Source organism: Macaca mulatta, chromosome 8 (assembly GCF_049350105.2).
Source record: "Macaca mulatta isolate MMU2019108-1 chromosome 8, T2T-MMU8v2.0, whole genome shotgun sequence".
NCBI classification, from domain to species: Eukaryota; Metazoa; Chordata; class Mammalia; order Primates; family Cercopithecidae; genus Macaca; species Macaca mulatta.
Genome location: NC_133413.1, coordinates 78,411,144 through 78,425,651, shown reverse-complemented (window position 1 = coordinate 78,425,651; position 14,508 = coordinate 78,411,144). Strand labels below are relative to the sequence as shown.

At 41.9% G+C, this 14,508-nt stretch overlaps 1 protein-coding gene across 1 annotated transcript in view; it reads left to right on the top strand.

Annotated features, from left to right (window-relative positions):
• Nucleotides 1-1,642: 1,642 nt before the first annotated feature.
• Nucleotides 1,643-14,508, top strand: part of CPA6 (carboxypeptidase A6) — a 310,643-nt gene continuing 297,777 nt past the window's right edge. The window contains exon 1 of the mRNA XM_015145505.3: nt 1,643-1,988. Within this exon, the coding sequence (XP_015000991.2) occupies nt 1,873-1,988 (116 nt within the window). The 5' untranslated portion in view covers nt 1,643-1,872. The remainder of the gene's footprint in view (nt 1,989-14,508) is intronic.

Sequence of the window (14,508 nt, the reverse complement as noted above, 5' to 3'; positions counted from 1 at the left end):
GATGCTGAGAAAGTTGCAGGAAACTTCAGAGCATCATTTCAAATGAAAACCATTTCAGCTGTGTCATGAACCTGACATTGAATCTGTCAAAGGAGTTTTGGTTCAACTCCCCAGGTAGAGAAGATGGGAAAGATTGGGTGCTCTCTCTTCTAACAGGGACTCTGGCTATATAGTATGAGAGGGTACAGGAGTTCTTGGCCATGACTCGTCAGGAAACCTGAAAAGTTTTGTGAGTGTGATGAAGAAATAGTGACTCACTCTTTTAGAGCACAACCAGGACTCGGCATGGAGGATAACAGGAGACACCCTAGGTAACACTATGCTTATTTGATAGGGCAAGGCACATTCCCTTAATGGGTTTGGTGGCGTATTCGAATAGGAGCTTTTGAAAAGCTTTCATTATCAACATGGGAAAAAAGAAAAGGAAATGGTTTTCTCTAAGGTTTGCTTGGAAGAAAAAGCAGACCTCATTCTAACGTGAAGTCTTGCTACTCCAAGTGTGGCTGAAGAGCCAGCAGCATCAGCATCACCTGGAAGCTTCTTTAGAAATGCAGGCTCTTGGCCAGGTGCAGTGGCTCACGCCTATAATCCCAGCACTTTGGGAGGCCGAGGCGAGCAGATTGCCTGAGGTCAGGAGTTCAAGACCAGCCTGACTGACATGGTAAAACCTCGTCTCTACTAAAAATACAAAAATTAGCCAGGCATGATGGCAGGCACCTGTAATCCCACTTACTCGGGAGGCTGAGGCAGGAGAATCGCTTGAACCCAGGAGGCGGAGGTTGCAGTGAGCCGAGATGGGGCCTTGGCACTCCATCCAGCCTGGGTAACAAGAGCGAAACTCTGTCAAAAAGGAAGGAAGGAGGGAAGGAGGGAAGGAGGGAAGACCCTAAGGCCTCTGTTGCAACCTACTGAGTCAGAGCTGCAGTTTAATGAGATCCCCAGGTGACTTCTATGCATGTGGAGCTCTGAGAAGCCCTGCTCCAGACCAGCATAGTGGTTGAATATTGGAATCACCTGAGGAGCTTTTTAAACCACTGATCCTGCCACCACAGTTTCTATTTTCAAGATCTGGCTCCCTAAATGATTCTAAATGTGCAGCCAAGGTGGCAAAGCACTCGAAGGCCTCCTATTCCCCATGAGAACCTCTGAAACAGCAGCAGGTCTGGGTGCTGCTGATGCAGAATGAGTACCAAGAGCTCCCTGAAGCCCAGTAAAGCTGCTGCCCACTCCTATAAGTCAGGAGCAGGGAACTGAAGCCAGCTGTTTGGGTTTAGGTGCTATAGGTACCCCTGCACGCGTTCTCATCAAGATTATTGACTGTGCATTTCATTAGGTGGAATCCATTTGGGAATCTGTCATGGGAGATCAAAATATTAAGCTTGGAATGATCCGTGTCTGCTTGGTTAGCCCATCAGACAAACTGTTTGCAATTAGGTAGGATCCTCATGCTGAAGAAGGTAGTAGAGAATAAAAGCTTGCACAGAAAAGTTAGGAGCCTCAAGTTGGGAAAGCAAACAAACCAAAAGCAGAGAGGAGTCACCCAAAGGAAGCAGCACCCAGTGAATCCCCGCTGTGAGTCAGCACGAGGGAGGCCCAGCCCTTTCTAGGGGAACCTGATTAAAGATCAGGCTCAGCTGCTGCTGCTGCTGCTGCTTGTCCCAAGACCAAGCCGTAATAGCAACTTCCCTTCCTCAGCTGCCTAAACTTTTCTTTCTCTTGTAGCTGGAGAGAAGTGTCACATTTTGCTCACTCTCAGCCTTCCTCGCCCACCCCCTTCCCAGAGAACGTGTGTGGTGTGTAGGGGGTGCTGCGAGCCACCTCCAGCCTCGGGTGGCTGCTTAAGTAACTTTCAACTCCTCTGTTCTTAACACTATGAAGTGTCTCGGGAAGCACAGGGGCCAGGCAGCTGCTTTCCTGCCTCTTTGCTGGCTCTTTTTGAAGATTCTGCAACCGGGGCACAGCCACCTTTATAACAACTGCTATGCTGGGTAAGTGGAGCGACATTCATGCCCTACACAGCTTTGATTTGGATCTGGGGGCTGGTTTGTTCCAGAGTGTGCCTCACTTTTTCTGACTTGGGGGTCTCTGAGTGAATCTGCACACTTTCCCGGTCCCCTATATAAAATGTACACACAGCTCTCTGCTCTTGGCTGTAGCTCACTGAGAGAATGTGGTGGGCTCCAGCCTGGCTTTTTATACTTCTTATCATCTGCCAACCTCAGCTGTGGACCCAGGTTGAATGGGATTCTGTCTTTGGAGTAGCCGTGGTCGGTATTTGCAGTGTTTGCCTTGGTTGATGCTTGGTGATGCCGTTGTCCCACATGAATTATGACCTGAAAACTAAGCCTTTCCTTTACAACTGTATGTAGGAACAGTGGGTTGAAATTCATCAGTGATTAAGTTTAAGAACTGAGTGTGAATTTTTTTTTTTTAGCCTGTGCTTATTAGTCTGTAGAGTGGTTATTAGATTTTTAAATCTGAGCAATGCAAATGATTCAACTCAAAATAAGCAGAATAAAAGTAGTCAACTGTAAAATTATGGGTAGTTTTTCTGAAGGAAAAACATAGGAGTAAAACAATCAGTTTTGTCCCCCCTCTGTAGGTTAGCATGCTTTCTATATGCATTTCTTCAGGAGGCAGAGGGCTGGAAGCCGTGTGTTACTATGCACATTCTTATTATCCTGAAGGCTTGCTGTGGTATAGACAGCATGTGATTTGCTCACATATGCAGGGGGTCGTTCTTTGAATCTGGAAATTATGGCTTGCCTGCATTTTAGAGCTAGAAAAACCTTAAATAGTTCCTCTAGTTCAATTCCTTTTTACAGAGGAGTAAACTCAGTGTCTTAAATATTTTTAAATAGCCTACTATCATTCAAGGATCACCACCTGAGAAAAGTTTTCATGTAGATCTGGATGATGACAAGGTAGTGTACAGTATCTTAAAACCAAGTTGTTCTTTTCAGAAATAGTGTAAAAGAATTTATAAGTGTGACCCTGGTAAGAGAATCGCATTTCTCTTTCTCTCCCAAAGAATCTTGGCACTGCCTTTAGGGTTCCCCTGAATACAGTGCTTACAGAGGAAATTTTCGAAACATGTCCTCAGTTTTAGGGGAGGCAGGATGGGATAGAGATGCTGGTTGAGTTAGGGGCTATAGATGGTAATGTGATCATGGATTTTTCCACCCCAGTATTTCTGGGAGGAAACAGAAAGGAGTTAACATCCCAGGGCTGCCTTTTGGCCTGGACATACAAGATCTAGGCTTTACCTCCGATCATTTGTGACCCCTTTAGAGATCTGGAAAAAAGAAGCTCGTGTTTAAAGACTGATGGTGTAGGCTTGGGTTATTGGGGAGTTAACTCTGACTCTCCTGGCTGATGTCATGTCAGATGATAAACATATATCACAGATTTAGACACGTCTGTGTGACCTAGGCCCTCACTCCTCCACTCAGCTGTGGCTCTGTGCGTAATTATTTCAGCGTGTGGCACTCCTCCGTGATAAGTTACCAGGCCTGCTTCAGCTGAGCAGGTGTGCACCCTTCCCTAAGCACCACTTTGTAGAGGAAATGAGGCCAATGGTGGCACCCTTTTCGTATAGAATTTGTAGCGACTGGAACCCTTCAGGAAAAAGTTTCATTACCTTCTCTGTTTTCAGCAATGGATGTAATAATTGCTATTTTCTCTTCCGTTGCTACATAAGTTAATCCCAAGTGTATAAATTACCAGATGTCTAAAAGTAGGAGGGAAGAAAAAGATGAAAGAATGAAGTGAGTCTCACTCACCCATTGCAATAGAAGCCTAGAGCTTCTTTAAAAGCAAAAATATTTCTGAGCATATTCACTGTTAAAAATGGGGAATTTTAACCTACGTTCGTTAGATATCATTTTCTCATCACTAAAGACAGAAATGCTGCTCAGCTTTGAGAATGTTTTGCTTTGTTTACTCCGAAACTACTTTCTGCAAGTTTAGCCTTCTGGTGAATGAGAATCTGATGGGAGGACATGGTAGAAGAGTATTTAGCACTTTTTTTGGGCTGGTTTCATCCATCCAAAGTTATTCTGAGCCACCTCATTTTTATTCCTTAATAATTTTTCTTTTTTTTTGTTACTAATGAAGGGGCAGCCCTATTTCTTGCATTCATGTAAAAATATTTTTGTAGGTCTTTGTAGAATCCAATAATATGTGATTATCATTTACAGGACCCTGAGCATGAATAAAAAATAGAACACACAGGGCAGGCCAGCATGCCTCCTGAGAGCAGCTAATGAGGCCAGTCCTTTAGACATAAACTAGTAACAATTGGATAGTGCCAAGTGTGTAACAGATGCTTAGTAAATGGCAAATTTAAGTGTCTCAGAAAAAAAAAAATTGCCTTGGAACGGGTAGGGGGAGATTCAGGGGGAGACAGGGATGATTAATGGTCATTTAAAAAGGTTAGAAAGAGTAAGAACTACTATTTGGTTGCACAACAAGGTAACTATAGTCAATAATAATCTAATTGTACATTTTGAAATGACTAACAGTGTAACTGAATTGTTGTGACACACAGAATAAACGTTTGAGGGGATGGATACCCCATTCTCTATGATGTGCTTATTTCACATTGCATGCCAGTGCCAAAATATCTCATGTACCCCATAAATATATATGAGGTACATAGAAGTATATACATACTATGTACCCACAAAAATTAAAAACTTAAAAGTGTAGAAAGACTACAAGAAAAATCTGATGACAAAAGCTAGTGCCTTTTTTGATAACTATATTAAACACTTACAAGACAGATCTTTAAATGCATGGAAAAGGAATGAAGCGAAGTGGAAAATGACAACTTCAATTATATTTATTGGTACTTTATGTCAAGGGCTTCAGGGGTTACAAATACCAAGTCAGACATTTCGGGGATAAATAAATGTCCATCGGTAAGTGAGACGCCCATACAAGCAAACATCATTCTGTGTTCTTTTTTTTCTCCCTCATCTCCCTGTTTTCCCAAAAGCAGACCTGGTGGTTATACTATGACACTGAAACCAAAAAAAAAAAAAAAAAAAAAAACTTCTGCATCACAGAAAATTAGGGTAGATTTTTAAAATAATGGTAAAAGATCTCAGACAGTAACAATAAATTCTGGCAAAACTCTAGTACTAACATAGCTATGATTTTTGAAAACTACTTATTGAGTGCCTTCTTCATGTGTCAACGTAGCATAAGTCTGAGCGTTAACTGCCCGGGTCTCATTTTTTGCTTTTCCACATTTAGTAGCTCTGTTATCTTAGACAAGTTATTTAACTTCTTTGAACCTCAGTTTCCTTATCTGGGACAATGGAGGTAATATTAGACCTTCCTCACCAAGTTGCTGGGAGGATTCAAGAATAGCATGGATATTGCATGGTTCTTGGCACTTAGTAAGAACTTAACAGGATGGTAAAATACTTACCGAGACTTAATATAAACATTTATAAAAATATTAATTCTAAGAACAACTTGATGCATTTGTTATCTTCATTTTACAAATAGGCTAAATGAAGTACAGTCCAGGTAGCCCAAGTTCAGGGCTAACTAACTCAAGAACACACTTGAGATTCTCACCCAGCTCTGCCTGACTCCACCACTGTACTTCTCACTCTGCTACTTATTCAGGCATAGAGAATTGCTTTTAAGAAAAACTGGAAGATTTAATCTTGTTTGGGGAACTGATAGTTTCAGAACAATAAAGGAAAAGAGATTATATAGGTAAAATTGGAGGTTTAATCTTGGTTACCTTCTCTAGGGTGGTGATGAGTCACTGATAGTGAATCATTATTAGAAAAGCATGCACGGCCCATAAGGGACAGAAAACAGAAGATGAAAGAACTTTCTATTGTCTCTCTCTCTCTCTCTCACACACACACACACAGAGAGAGAGAGAGAGAAAACAAAAGTGGCACAGAAAGTAGCTGTGATCATGTGCCTTTGTTCATTCAAGTATTTGGATGCCCATTGTGTGCTGAGAACTTGACCAACAGAGTGAATTCCCTCTAATAGCTTGCCGTATAGTAGAGAAAATTGCCCACACATCAAATTACTATATAATGTGTAAGTGCTGTATGGTAGCAGTCGCCGACCTTTTTGGCACCAGGGACTGGTTTTGTGGAAGATAATTTTTCTACGGACAGTGGCGGGGGGTGGTTTCAGAATGATTCAAGCACATTACATTTATTGCACACTTTTTTTCTATTGTTACTATGTTGTAATAGGTAATGAAATAATTATAGGACTCCCCATAACAAACAATCAGTGGAAGCCCTGAGCTTGTTTTCCTGCAACTAGGCAGACCCATCTGGGGCTGATGTGAGACAGTGACAGATCATCAGGCATTAGATTTTTATAAGGAGCATGCAACCTAGATCCCTCACATGGGCAGTTCACCATAGGATTCTTGCTCCTGTGAGAATCTAATGCTGCTGGTAATTGACAGGAGGCAGAGCTCAGGTGGAAATGCAAGCAATGGGGAGCAGCTGCAAATACAGATGAAGCTTTGCTGGATAGCCTGCTACTCACCTCCTGCTGTGTGACCTGGTTTCTAACAGGCCACCAACTGGAATCAGTCTGTGGCCAGGGGTTTTGGGACCCCTGCTGTATGGGATGAGCAGATTCCTGAGGGCTGACAGAAGAGCTCACTGAACCAAGAAGGAGAGGTGAACATCCTTTCTATGTCCTTGCCAATTCTGATTATCTAACCCTGCTGTATGTAGGCTGAGGGTGCAGAGAGAACTGGCTGCCTACCATCATGACTGCTTCTTGGAACCAAGTAATGCGCTCGTATTAATCTACTTGTACTGCATCTGCTTGCAAAGTTCCATGGACTCCTTTTTTCTCATGACAGCCCTGCATTTATTGAAGATGTCTCTTAGGTCTTGGAAGAGTTTCTTCCCCTTCTTTGTGTCTCAGGGAAGCCACTTTGATGAATGGCATACCCTTTTTTCCCATGACCATATGTATGAGCAGGGCTGGGTATCACCCACTTATGGTTATTTGTCCACAAGTCAATAGTCATCCATGGAAACAGGATGTGACTATTCACAGAAGTAGACTTGAAGTAAGATTATTTTTGAAAAGTAGTTTGGGGCCAGGCATGGTGGCTCACGTCTGTAATCCCAGCACTGTTGGAGGCTGAGGCGGGTGAATCACCTGAGGTCAAGTGTTCGAGACCATCCTGGCCAACATGGCAAAACCCTGTCTCTACTAAAAATATAAAAATTAGCCGGGCATGGTAGCGTGCACCTGTAGTCTCCGCTACTCCGGAGGCTGTGGCAGGAGAATCGCTTGAACCTGGGAGGTGGCAGTTGTAGTGAGCCAAGATCACGCCGTTGCACTCCAGCCTGGGCAACAGAGCAAGACTCCATCTCAAGAAAAAAGGAAAAAAAGTAGTTTGGTCCTTGAAATCCTATAAGCAAAGAGACTGCACATTGGATGTGGCATACTGAAGACAAAAGGATTGTGAGGAATAGTGACTCAGTAGAGCAGTTTCAACCCGAGACATCATACTTGTTTTCTACCCTACCTCTCTGGCTATTCCCCACCTCTCTCTCAAGAGCAGCTTTTTGTTCTTTTATGTCCTGATGTTGGCTTCCTTTGAGTGTTCTCTGAGCTTTAGAAACCTAGCTCTAGAGCACAAGAAATCAGAGCTAATCATGTGAATCTGAGTTGCCTTCTACACTGGTAGTTAAGGATCTTTTCAGATTTGAAGGACATAAGTCCCCCTTTTCCCAGGACTGGCCCGGGGTTGCCAGGGATTGTCTCAGTTTGCACGTGCTGTTCTGGTGTAGTCATCAGCAGTACCTCCTTCCCAGCTGAGAAGGGTCCTGATTTGATGGTAAATTGTTGATTTGACCTTTTATATTCTTCACTAAGTTTGCATCCTTAATGAGTTTTATTCCATGTCTTCAAATATGCCTCTTGTCTCACTCCTAAGGAAGAAATGCATCTCTAGTTCCTTCTGTTCCTATAAAAAGTATCCCATTTGTACTCTCCTCTCCCTTGTAAGGACCACCAGCCACATATAGGACTTTTTGTTTTAATCTCAGTCTGAGTTAAGGTAGTTTTCTCCTAACTGATCTGCCATTCTCTAATCCTTTCTCATACTGATGAGCTTATTAAAATAAGACTTTTCATCATGTCACTCCCTTGCTCAAAGACCTACTTTGGCTCCCCGTTGTCAACTACATCAAAGGCAGAATCCTCTTCGTGGCTTTTAAGGCCTCTATCATCAAACTCTGGTTTTCCTGCCTCTCTCTCACTTATCCTCAGCCCTGAAACCAGATCTAGTCAGATCAGAGAAGTAGAGAGCTTCATTCAGCATTGCACACATTGAATAAACAAAGCAAGCAGGCCCCATTCATAGTAAGAGCCTAAAGCAGGAAAGGACCATGTCAGCTCGTGAATGATAGGCTGAAATACGTGCTCTACATTTGGGGGCATTAGGACGTGTCCTTGGTTCTAAGGTTGGTTATGAACGTTTCCCCACAAGTTAGTGTGTAGTTAATGAAATAGTTCTCCCATGCCTTCTGGAACTTCCTTCTAGCTCTTGCCCCTTGTTAATGGTAGAATATTTTTAGTTTTCCTTATCCACTAGCTCAAAGTACAGCCACTAAGTGCTGATTGTTTATCAGCTCATTATACCCAAAGCTTTCTTCCCTGCAGTATGTTCTGCGTGTTGGGGTCTCCTGCTTTGCTTGTTAAAGACATGCAATACTGCAGTCTGACCCAAATTCACAGATAGCTAGTACTCCATGGGGGTCAGCATTTCCTCTGCCCACTGAGCTAATGGAAGGAGGATTGTTTCAAATGCTTCTGGGCTCCACTCTCCTTGAAGCCCAATCTGATAATGGACCCTTTATTTTATAGCATCAAGGTACTTTCTGGGTAATACCATTAAGCATAATCACTTCCAACCCCTGAAAAGCAGCAAAGGATGTTAATGTTTCATAACTTCACAGCCTATATTGTGTGAGCTACAAAAGCATTATTTTTTTGTCTTTGTAAATGGAATGACTGAACAGAAAAGAAAAATGCTTTTGGTGACTTGTTTTAGAGTTTTCATTATGATCAATCAGTAGATAACTGGTTTATTGGATTAGAATTTGCTTTGCTAGATTAATGGCTTCTCAACCTGCCTCTAGGTGTTAACTTCTTTATGATACAGTGGAATGCGGAATACAAAGCTTTAGGATCTTGTGCTGGGTAGTGTTGTAAATTTCCTAAAAAATTATTTTATGAAAGGTTGAAGCAAACTTCTAAGAGTTTCTCTTCAACATAATTATAACCTTTGTTCTTTTTTCCCCCAGTGTACTTTGAAAATAGTAAAACATTTTAGCATCAATTTTAGTAAGGATACTATTGGGTTGTTTTGTTTTGTTTTGTTCTGTGTTTTCTGTTTGTTTGTTTCTTAGATTTGCGATGACAAAGAATCCTAAACCTCCATGGCTTAAACAAGAAATCCATTTCTCTCTCATGTAAAACTCCAGAACAGCTATAGCTGGTTGTTGGTGCCAGAGAACCAGGCTGTTTCTGTCTTGTAGCTCTGCCATACTCAACATTCAACTTCCAAAGGAGGAGTCTTCCATGTCTCACAGTCCAGCCAGCAGGAAAGTGGAAAGAAAAGTCACTCTCCTGTAATGCCACAGACCAGAAGTTCAAACATCATTTCCTGCAGGCCAGAATCAACTAGACAGCCCTAGCTGCAAGGGAGGCTGTGAAATATAGCCTTTAGCCAGTGGGGCCAGATCCAGGAGAACATATTAGAGATGACTACAGCAGTCTCTCTGAGTGGTTACACTGATATCCAATGACTACCCTTCTGCTTGTTGTTTTCTTGAAATAAGTCTCTCCAAGTGGATGTTTAGAATTTTGGACTTCCAGCTAATTAAAAGTTGCATTTTTCTTCTATAAATGGCATTTTTTAAAGTCATAGAAGGTCAGGACTGGAAGGGACAAAAAAATGTATCAATCCCTTTGTATAATATATGAGGAAGCAGAACTCCATAAAGGTAAAAGGATTGGCAGAGCTAGCATTAGAGTTAAGACTAAAACCCAGGCCACCTGAGTTCACAGCATCGTTTACAGTCGACAACACCACCTTTGGTGACTCCAGAAATCTTCTTACCCTTTCCTATTCTCTGGAGTCACTGGGAATGAAGTAAAGTGATTTGGCAAGGCTGAGAAGTGTTTAACAAGGGAGGATTTCATTTCATATCTATAAATATTTGCAAGGTGTCTGGCCGACTGCTAGTCTAGGACTACAGAGATGAAAGGGCAGCCCATGTGCACAGCATAATGAGTAACTCAGGCAGGTAAACAGTCCCAACCCTGGGATCCTTGTGCCTCCAGAGAAAACTCTTGATATCAGATATCAAGTGAGTGCAGGAGAGGGTCACCTAACCCAGACTGAAGAATGGACAGAAGGCTAGAGAAGTCATCTTAGATGCGACAATTGCAAAGGAAAAAAAAAATTGAGTGGTTTATTAAATATGCAAGATATTTTGACTTTTTCTTTTAAATGGCTGGTACTGAAAGGACATGGTCCTGATCTCAGTCATCAAGAACAACTAGAAATTAGGTTAAGGCTTTCCAGATACAGGGAATATATTGGTTCAAAGAACTACAGGTGAGAGAGCTTGGTCAAGTCTAGAAAATCAGGGCAATTGAGTATGGCTATAATAGAAGGCATCTTTCTCTAAGGAAGTCAGGAGCAGGGAGGGAAGGCTGCAGAGGTAGGTGAGGTCCCATAACACATGGTTCAGATTTCTCCCAAAGTCAACAGCATGCTCATGAACAATTTTAAGCAGGGAATTTAGTTGATTCAATTTTTAAGAGAAAGTTCCCTCTGCCATCATTGAAATGGGAAGACTAGAGGGCTAAAGACTGGTGTCAAGATGACTGGGATGTTATGGTGACCTTAGTAATATGAGGCAGGGCCTGGTTAATGGCAGTGACACCGCAAGAAAAAGGAGGGAACCAATCAAATATTTAGGAGGTAGAATTTTCACAATTTTTCCACTATTTCACAGAGGGAATAGTGTAAATTGAATCTCAGAATCAAGTAAGTAGACTGAGCTCTTTGCAGAGAAGATAAGCACTTTTTTGGATATGTATTTGAGGTGCCTATAAAGTGCCCAGTTGGATAGATGGGTCTGAAGCTCAAGAGAGACCTCTAGGCTATGAAATAGATTCCAGAAACTGATGTGTCAATATGTCAATAGAATTTCTTGAAATATTTGGTATAGGATGGGGTACCCTGGAAGAACTCATTACATGAAAAGAGGGCCAAAGATTCAATAGAGCAGGAGGGGAAAGGCAGAGAAGAAAGTAGCAGAAAGGTCTAGAAACGGAGTAAGAAACACAGGAGATGTCAGTTAAAGGAAAATAAGAGATCCAAGAAGGGAGAGATTAGTCATATCAAGTGCTGCAGAGTCATATCCATTGGGCAGGCCATTCAGGACATCATTTGTATCTTCAAAAGTGCTTTTGGTGGAGTGGTGAATGGAAACTAGAGCAGGTAGGTTGAGAAAGGAATGGGATGTCACAAAATTAGCAGTGAAAGGAGACCATAATTTCAAGAAGCTTGTCCATGAAGTGGAGGTGAGGGCAGTGTGAGGAGGTGATAGATTTAAAGAAGTGTTTTGCCATTTTGCTTTTACTCCTTAAGATAGGAAAGATATGCTCGTATTTTACACCAGGTGGTAGAAATAAGGAAAGGGAGAGACCAGTGATAAAGGAGAGACCACAGGAAAGTGATGGAGTCAGGTCTCCACAGACACTGAAAGCTGGCTGGCCTCTCCTTTCTCTGTAAAGTAGGAGGTGGGTCCTGGTCCCATGAAAAGAGAGGGGAGATGACTTGGGACCTTCAGAGGGATCACCAGCATCACTGAGGGGCCAGCTGATGATAAGGATGATGAGTCCATAGAGGAGCCATAAACCCAGCTCCATGGGTTTTCTCCAGGATCATTTTTGAAGAATATTACCTGGAATGTGCTCCTGGAGGGAAAGGGGAGGGAAGGCTGCAGAGGAAGATGAGGTCCCGTAACATATGCTTCTGATTTCTCCCAAAGGTGACAGCATGCTCATGAACAACTTTAAGCCAAGAACTTAGTTGATTCAATTTTTAAGAGAAAGTTCCCTCTGCCACCATTGAGAAAGGAAGAGCAATTTCTGGAGCTCTATAAGGAAAGAGGGCAGAAATGTAGTAGCAATAGAAGAAAGAAAAGAAAAAGGCTGCCACTAATTTGTATTTCTCTAACATTTAATATCATATAGTACTTTGCAAATCAGAATATAATACAAGGTATTGGGTAATTTATGCTATTAGTGGGAAAGTCTCTCATGTAGACACATCCTGTCACAAAGTCGACAATTTTTTTCATTACCTTCTATCTTCCTAAGGAATTAAGTAAAAGACTGAAAGTGTCTTAGTGTCTTCTTAGCCAAATGAATGGGTCTATTCTCTTCCTCATTAAGTTATTAGAAAACTGGAGGTGCCATCTCCTCATCCATCTTCCCAGTTCCCTCATCCTTCCTCATTCCACAAACACTTACTGACCCAATACCAGGAAAGTAGCCATTATCACATCCTGTCATTTCTTATCCCCAAGGATGGTTAAGAATCTTTAAAGTAGCTGTACCAGGCAGGGTCTTGCAGAGGAAACGACAGTCTGTGTCTCCTGAGGGCTTATGTTTTAATCCACAGTCTAAACTGAAAAAGGGAGAGATTTAAAAAAAATGAACAAGTATTTAAAACCAATAAAAATGCAAGTATATTAGGTCAAAAATTCTTCCTGCTTTTTTCAACCTTTGTTTTCTTAACACACACTTCATGTATTTTTATAGCATTTCAATCTCAGCAACTGATAAAAGATAAAAGTTCTAGGGTACCACACTCTTTATCAATAGATGAGAACCCTGGTCTATGTTTGCACTTACAGAAGCTGGAACCATTTGCACATGTGACCTCATTGGTCATATTTTCATTTCCCCCATCTCCCTTTCAGAATGTCTTTATCTTACCAGACTAATTCATGAATCACCAACTTATCAACTAGGTTCCTTTTTCTGATTTTGTGACTGTAATGAGAACACAAGATTTATAATGAGATGATTGGGGTCTTATTATAACCTCTCCATCATGTTTGCATGGGATGTCTGATGATGTGATAGCAATATATTTGGCATCAAAACTGCTAAACATATTGAAGGTTGGAGGCATTTGGGATGAGTCTCTATAGCAAAGTATTTGGAGTAGTTAAAAATTTGCTGCAGAAAAAAATATTCTAAGCCCTCGACTTACAGGGCAGAAAAAAGGATACATATGAGGGAGTCCAGTTCTCCCTAAGTTTTCAGACCTCTTTGTGGAAGCAAAGGAAAATGTAAGTCATTTTAATGTAATATCTGACAGAAATCTTCTTAATGTAATATGTTACATCTTAATGTAATATCTGACAGAAAAAAATTACTTCAGTGTTTTGGAGAGAAATTTAGTCTGCTTTGTTTTTCTCTGCCTAAAATAAGGGTTTTCTTTTTCTTTTTCCATGGGGCCCTGGTTTGCTGAGGTCATGCACCCTCCACACTACCATTCTAAAAACTCTCCAATTACTTCAAGCACCGACACACACCTGTACCCTCTCTTCCCCCAGTGCCTGACACCACACCTTTTACAATAAGAGCAAATAAATGCATCTTTCTTGATAAGAGGGAGGCTGGTGGCTCACACTTGTAATCCCAGTACTTAGAGAGGCCAAGGTGGGAGGATCACTTGAGCCCAGGAGTTGGAGACCCAGCCTGGCCAACATGGGAAAACCCTGAATTTAAAAAAAAAAAAAAAAAATTAAGTTTGCCGGATGTGGTGGCGCATGCCTGCAGTTCCGCTACTAGGGACACCAAGGTGGGAGGATCACTTGAGCCCAGGAGAATGAAGCTGCAGTGAGCCATGACGGCACCACTGCACTCCAGCCTGTGTGACAGAGGGCGCCACTGCACTCCAGCCTGGGCGACAGCCTGTCTCAAAAAAAAAAAAAAAAAAAAAAAAAATGGATGCAGCATTTGACCTGAGTTATCTCAGCTTCCATCCTTCCTACCACCAACTCTACAGGTTCCTGATCCCACCCCTCCTTTCCAAGGCACAATACCTTGTGTATTGTCAGCACTATTCATTGAGTGCCTACCATGTGTCCCTTTTAAGGCCCAGGCATATAGCAGTGTAGGTGCTAGGAATACAGCATTTCTTTAAGTCCTAGTGAATAAAACAAAGTATCTGGTGAAGTTTATATTCTAATGGAATGACAGTAAATTAATATGCCGTAGTAGTGAGTTCTGATAAGGACTCTGAACGGAGATAAAATGTAGAAAGGCAATAGAGTGTCAGGAGAGGAGATGAGAAGAATAAAGTGAGACTCCTGATTATGTGAAGATCTGAGGGTAGAAACCTCCACACATGGGAAACAGCAGGTGAGGTGGAAGCTCGTGTGGCATGTCCCT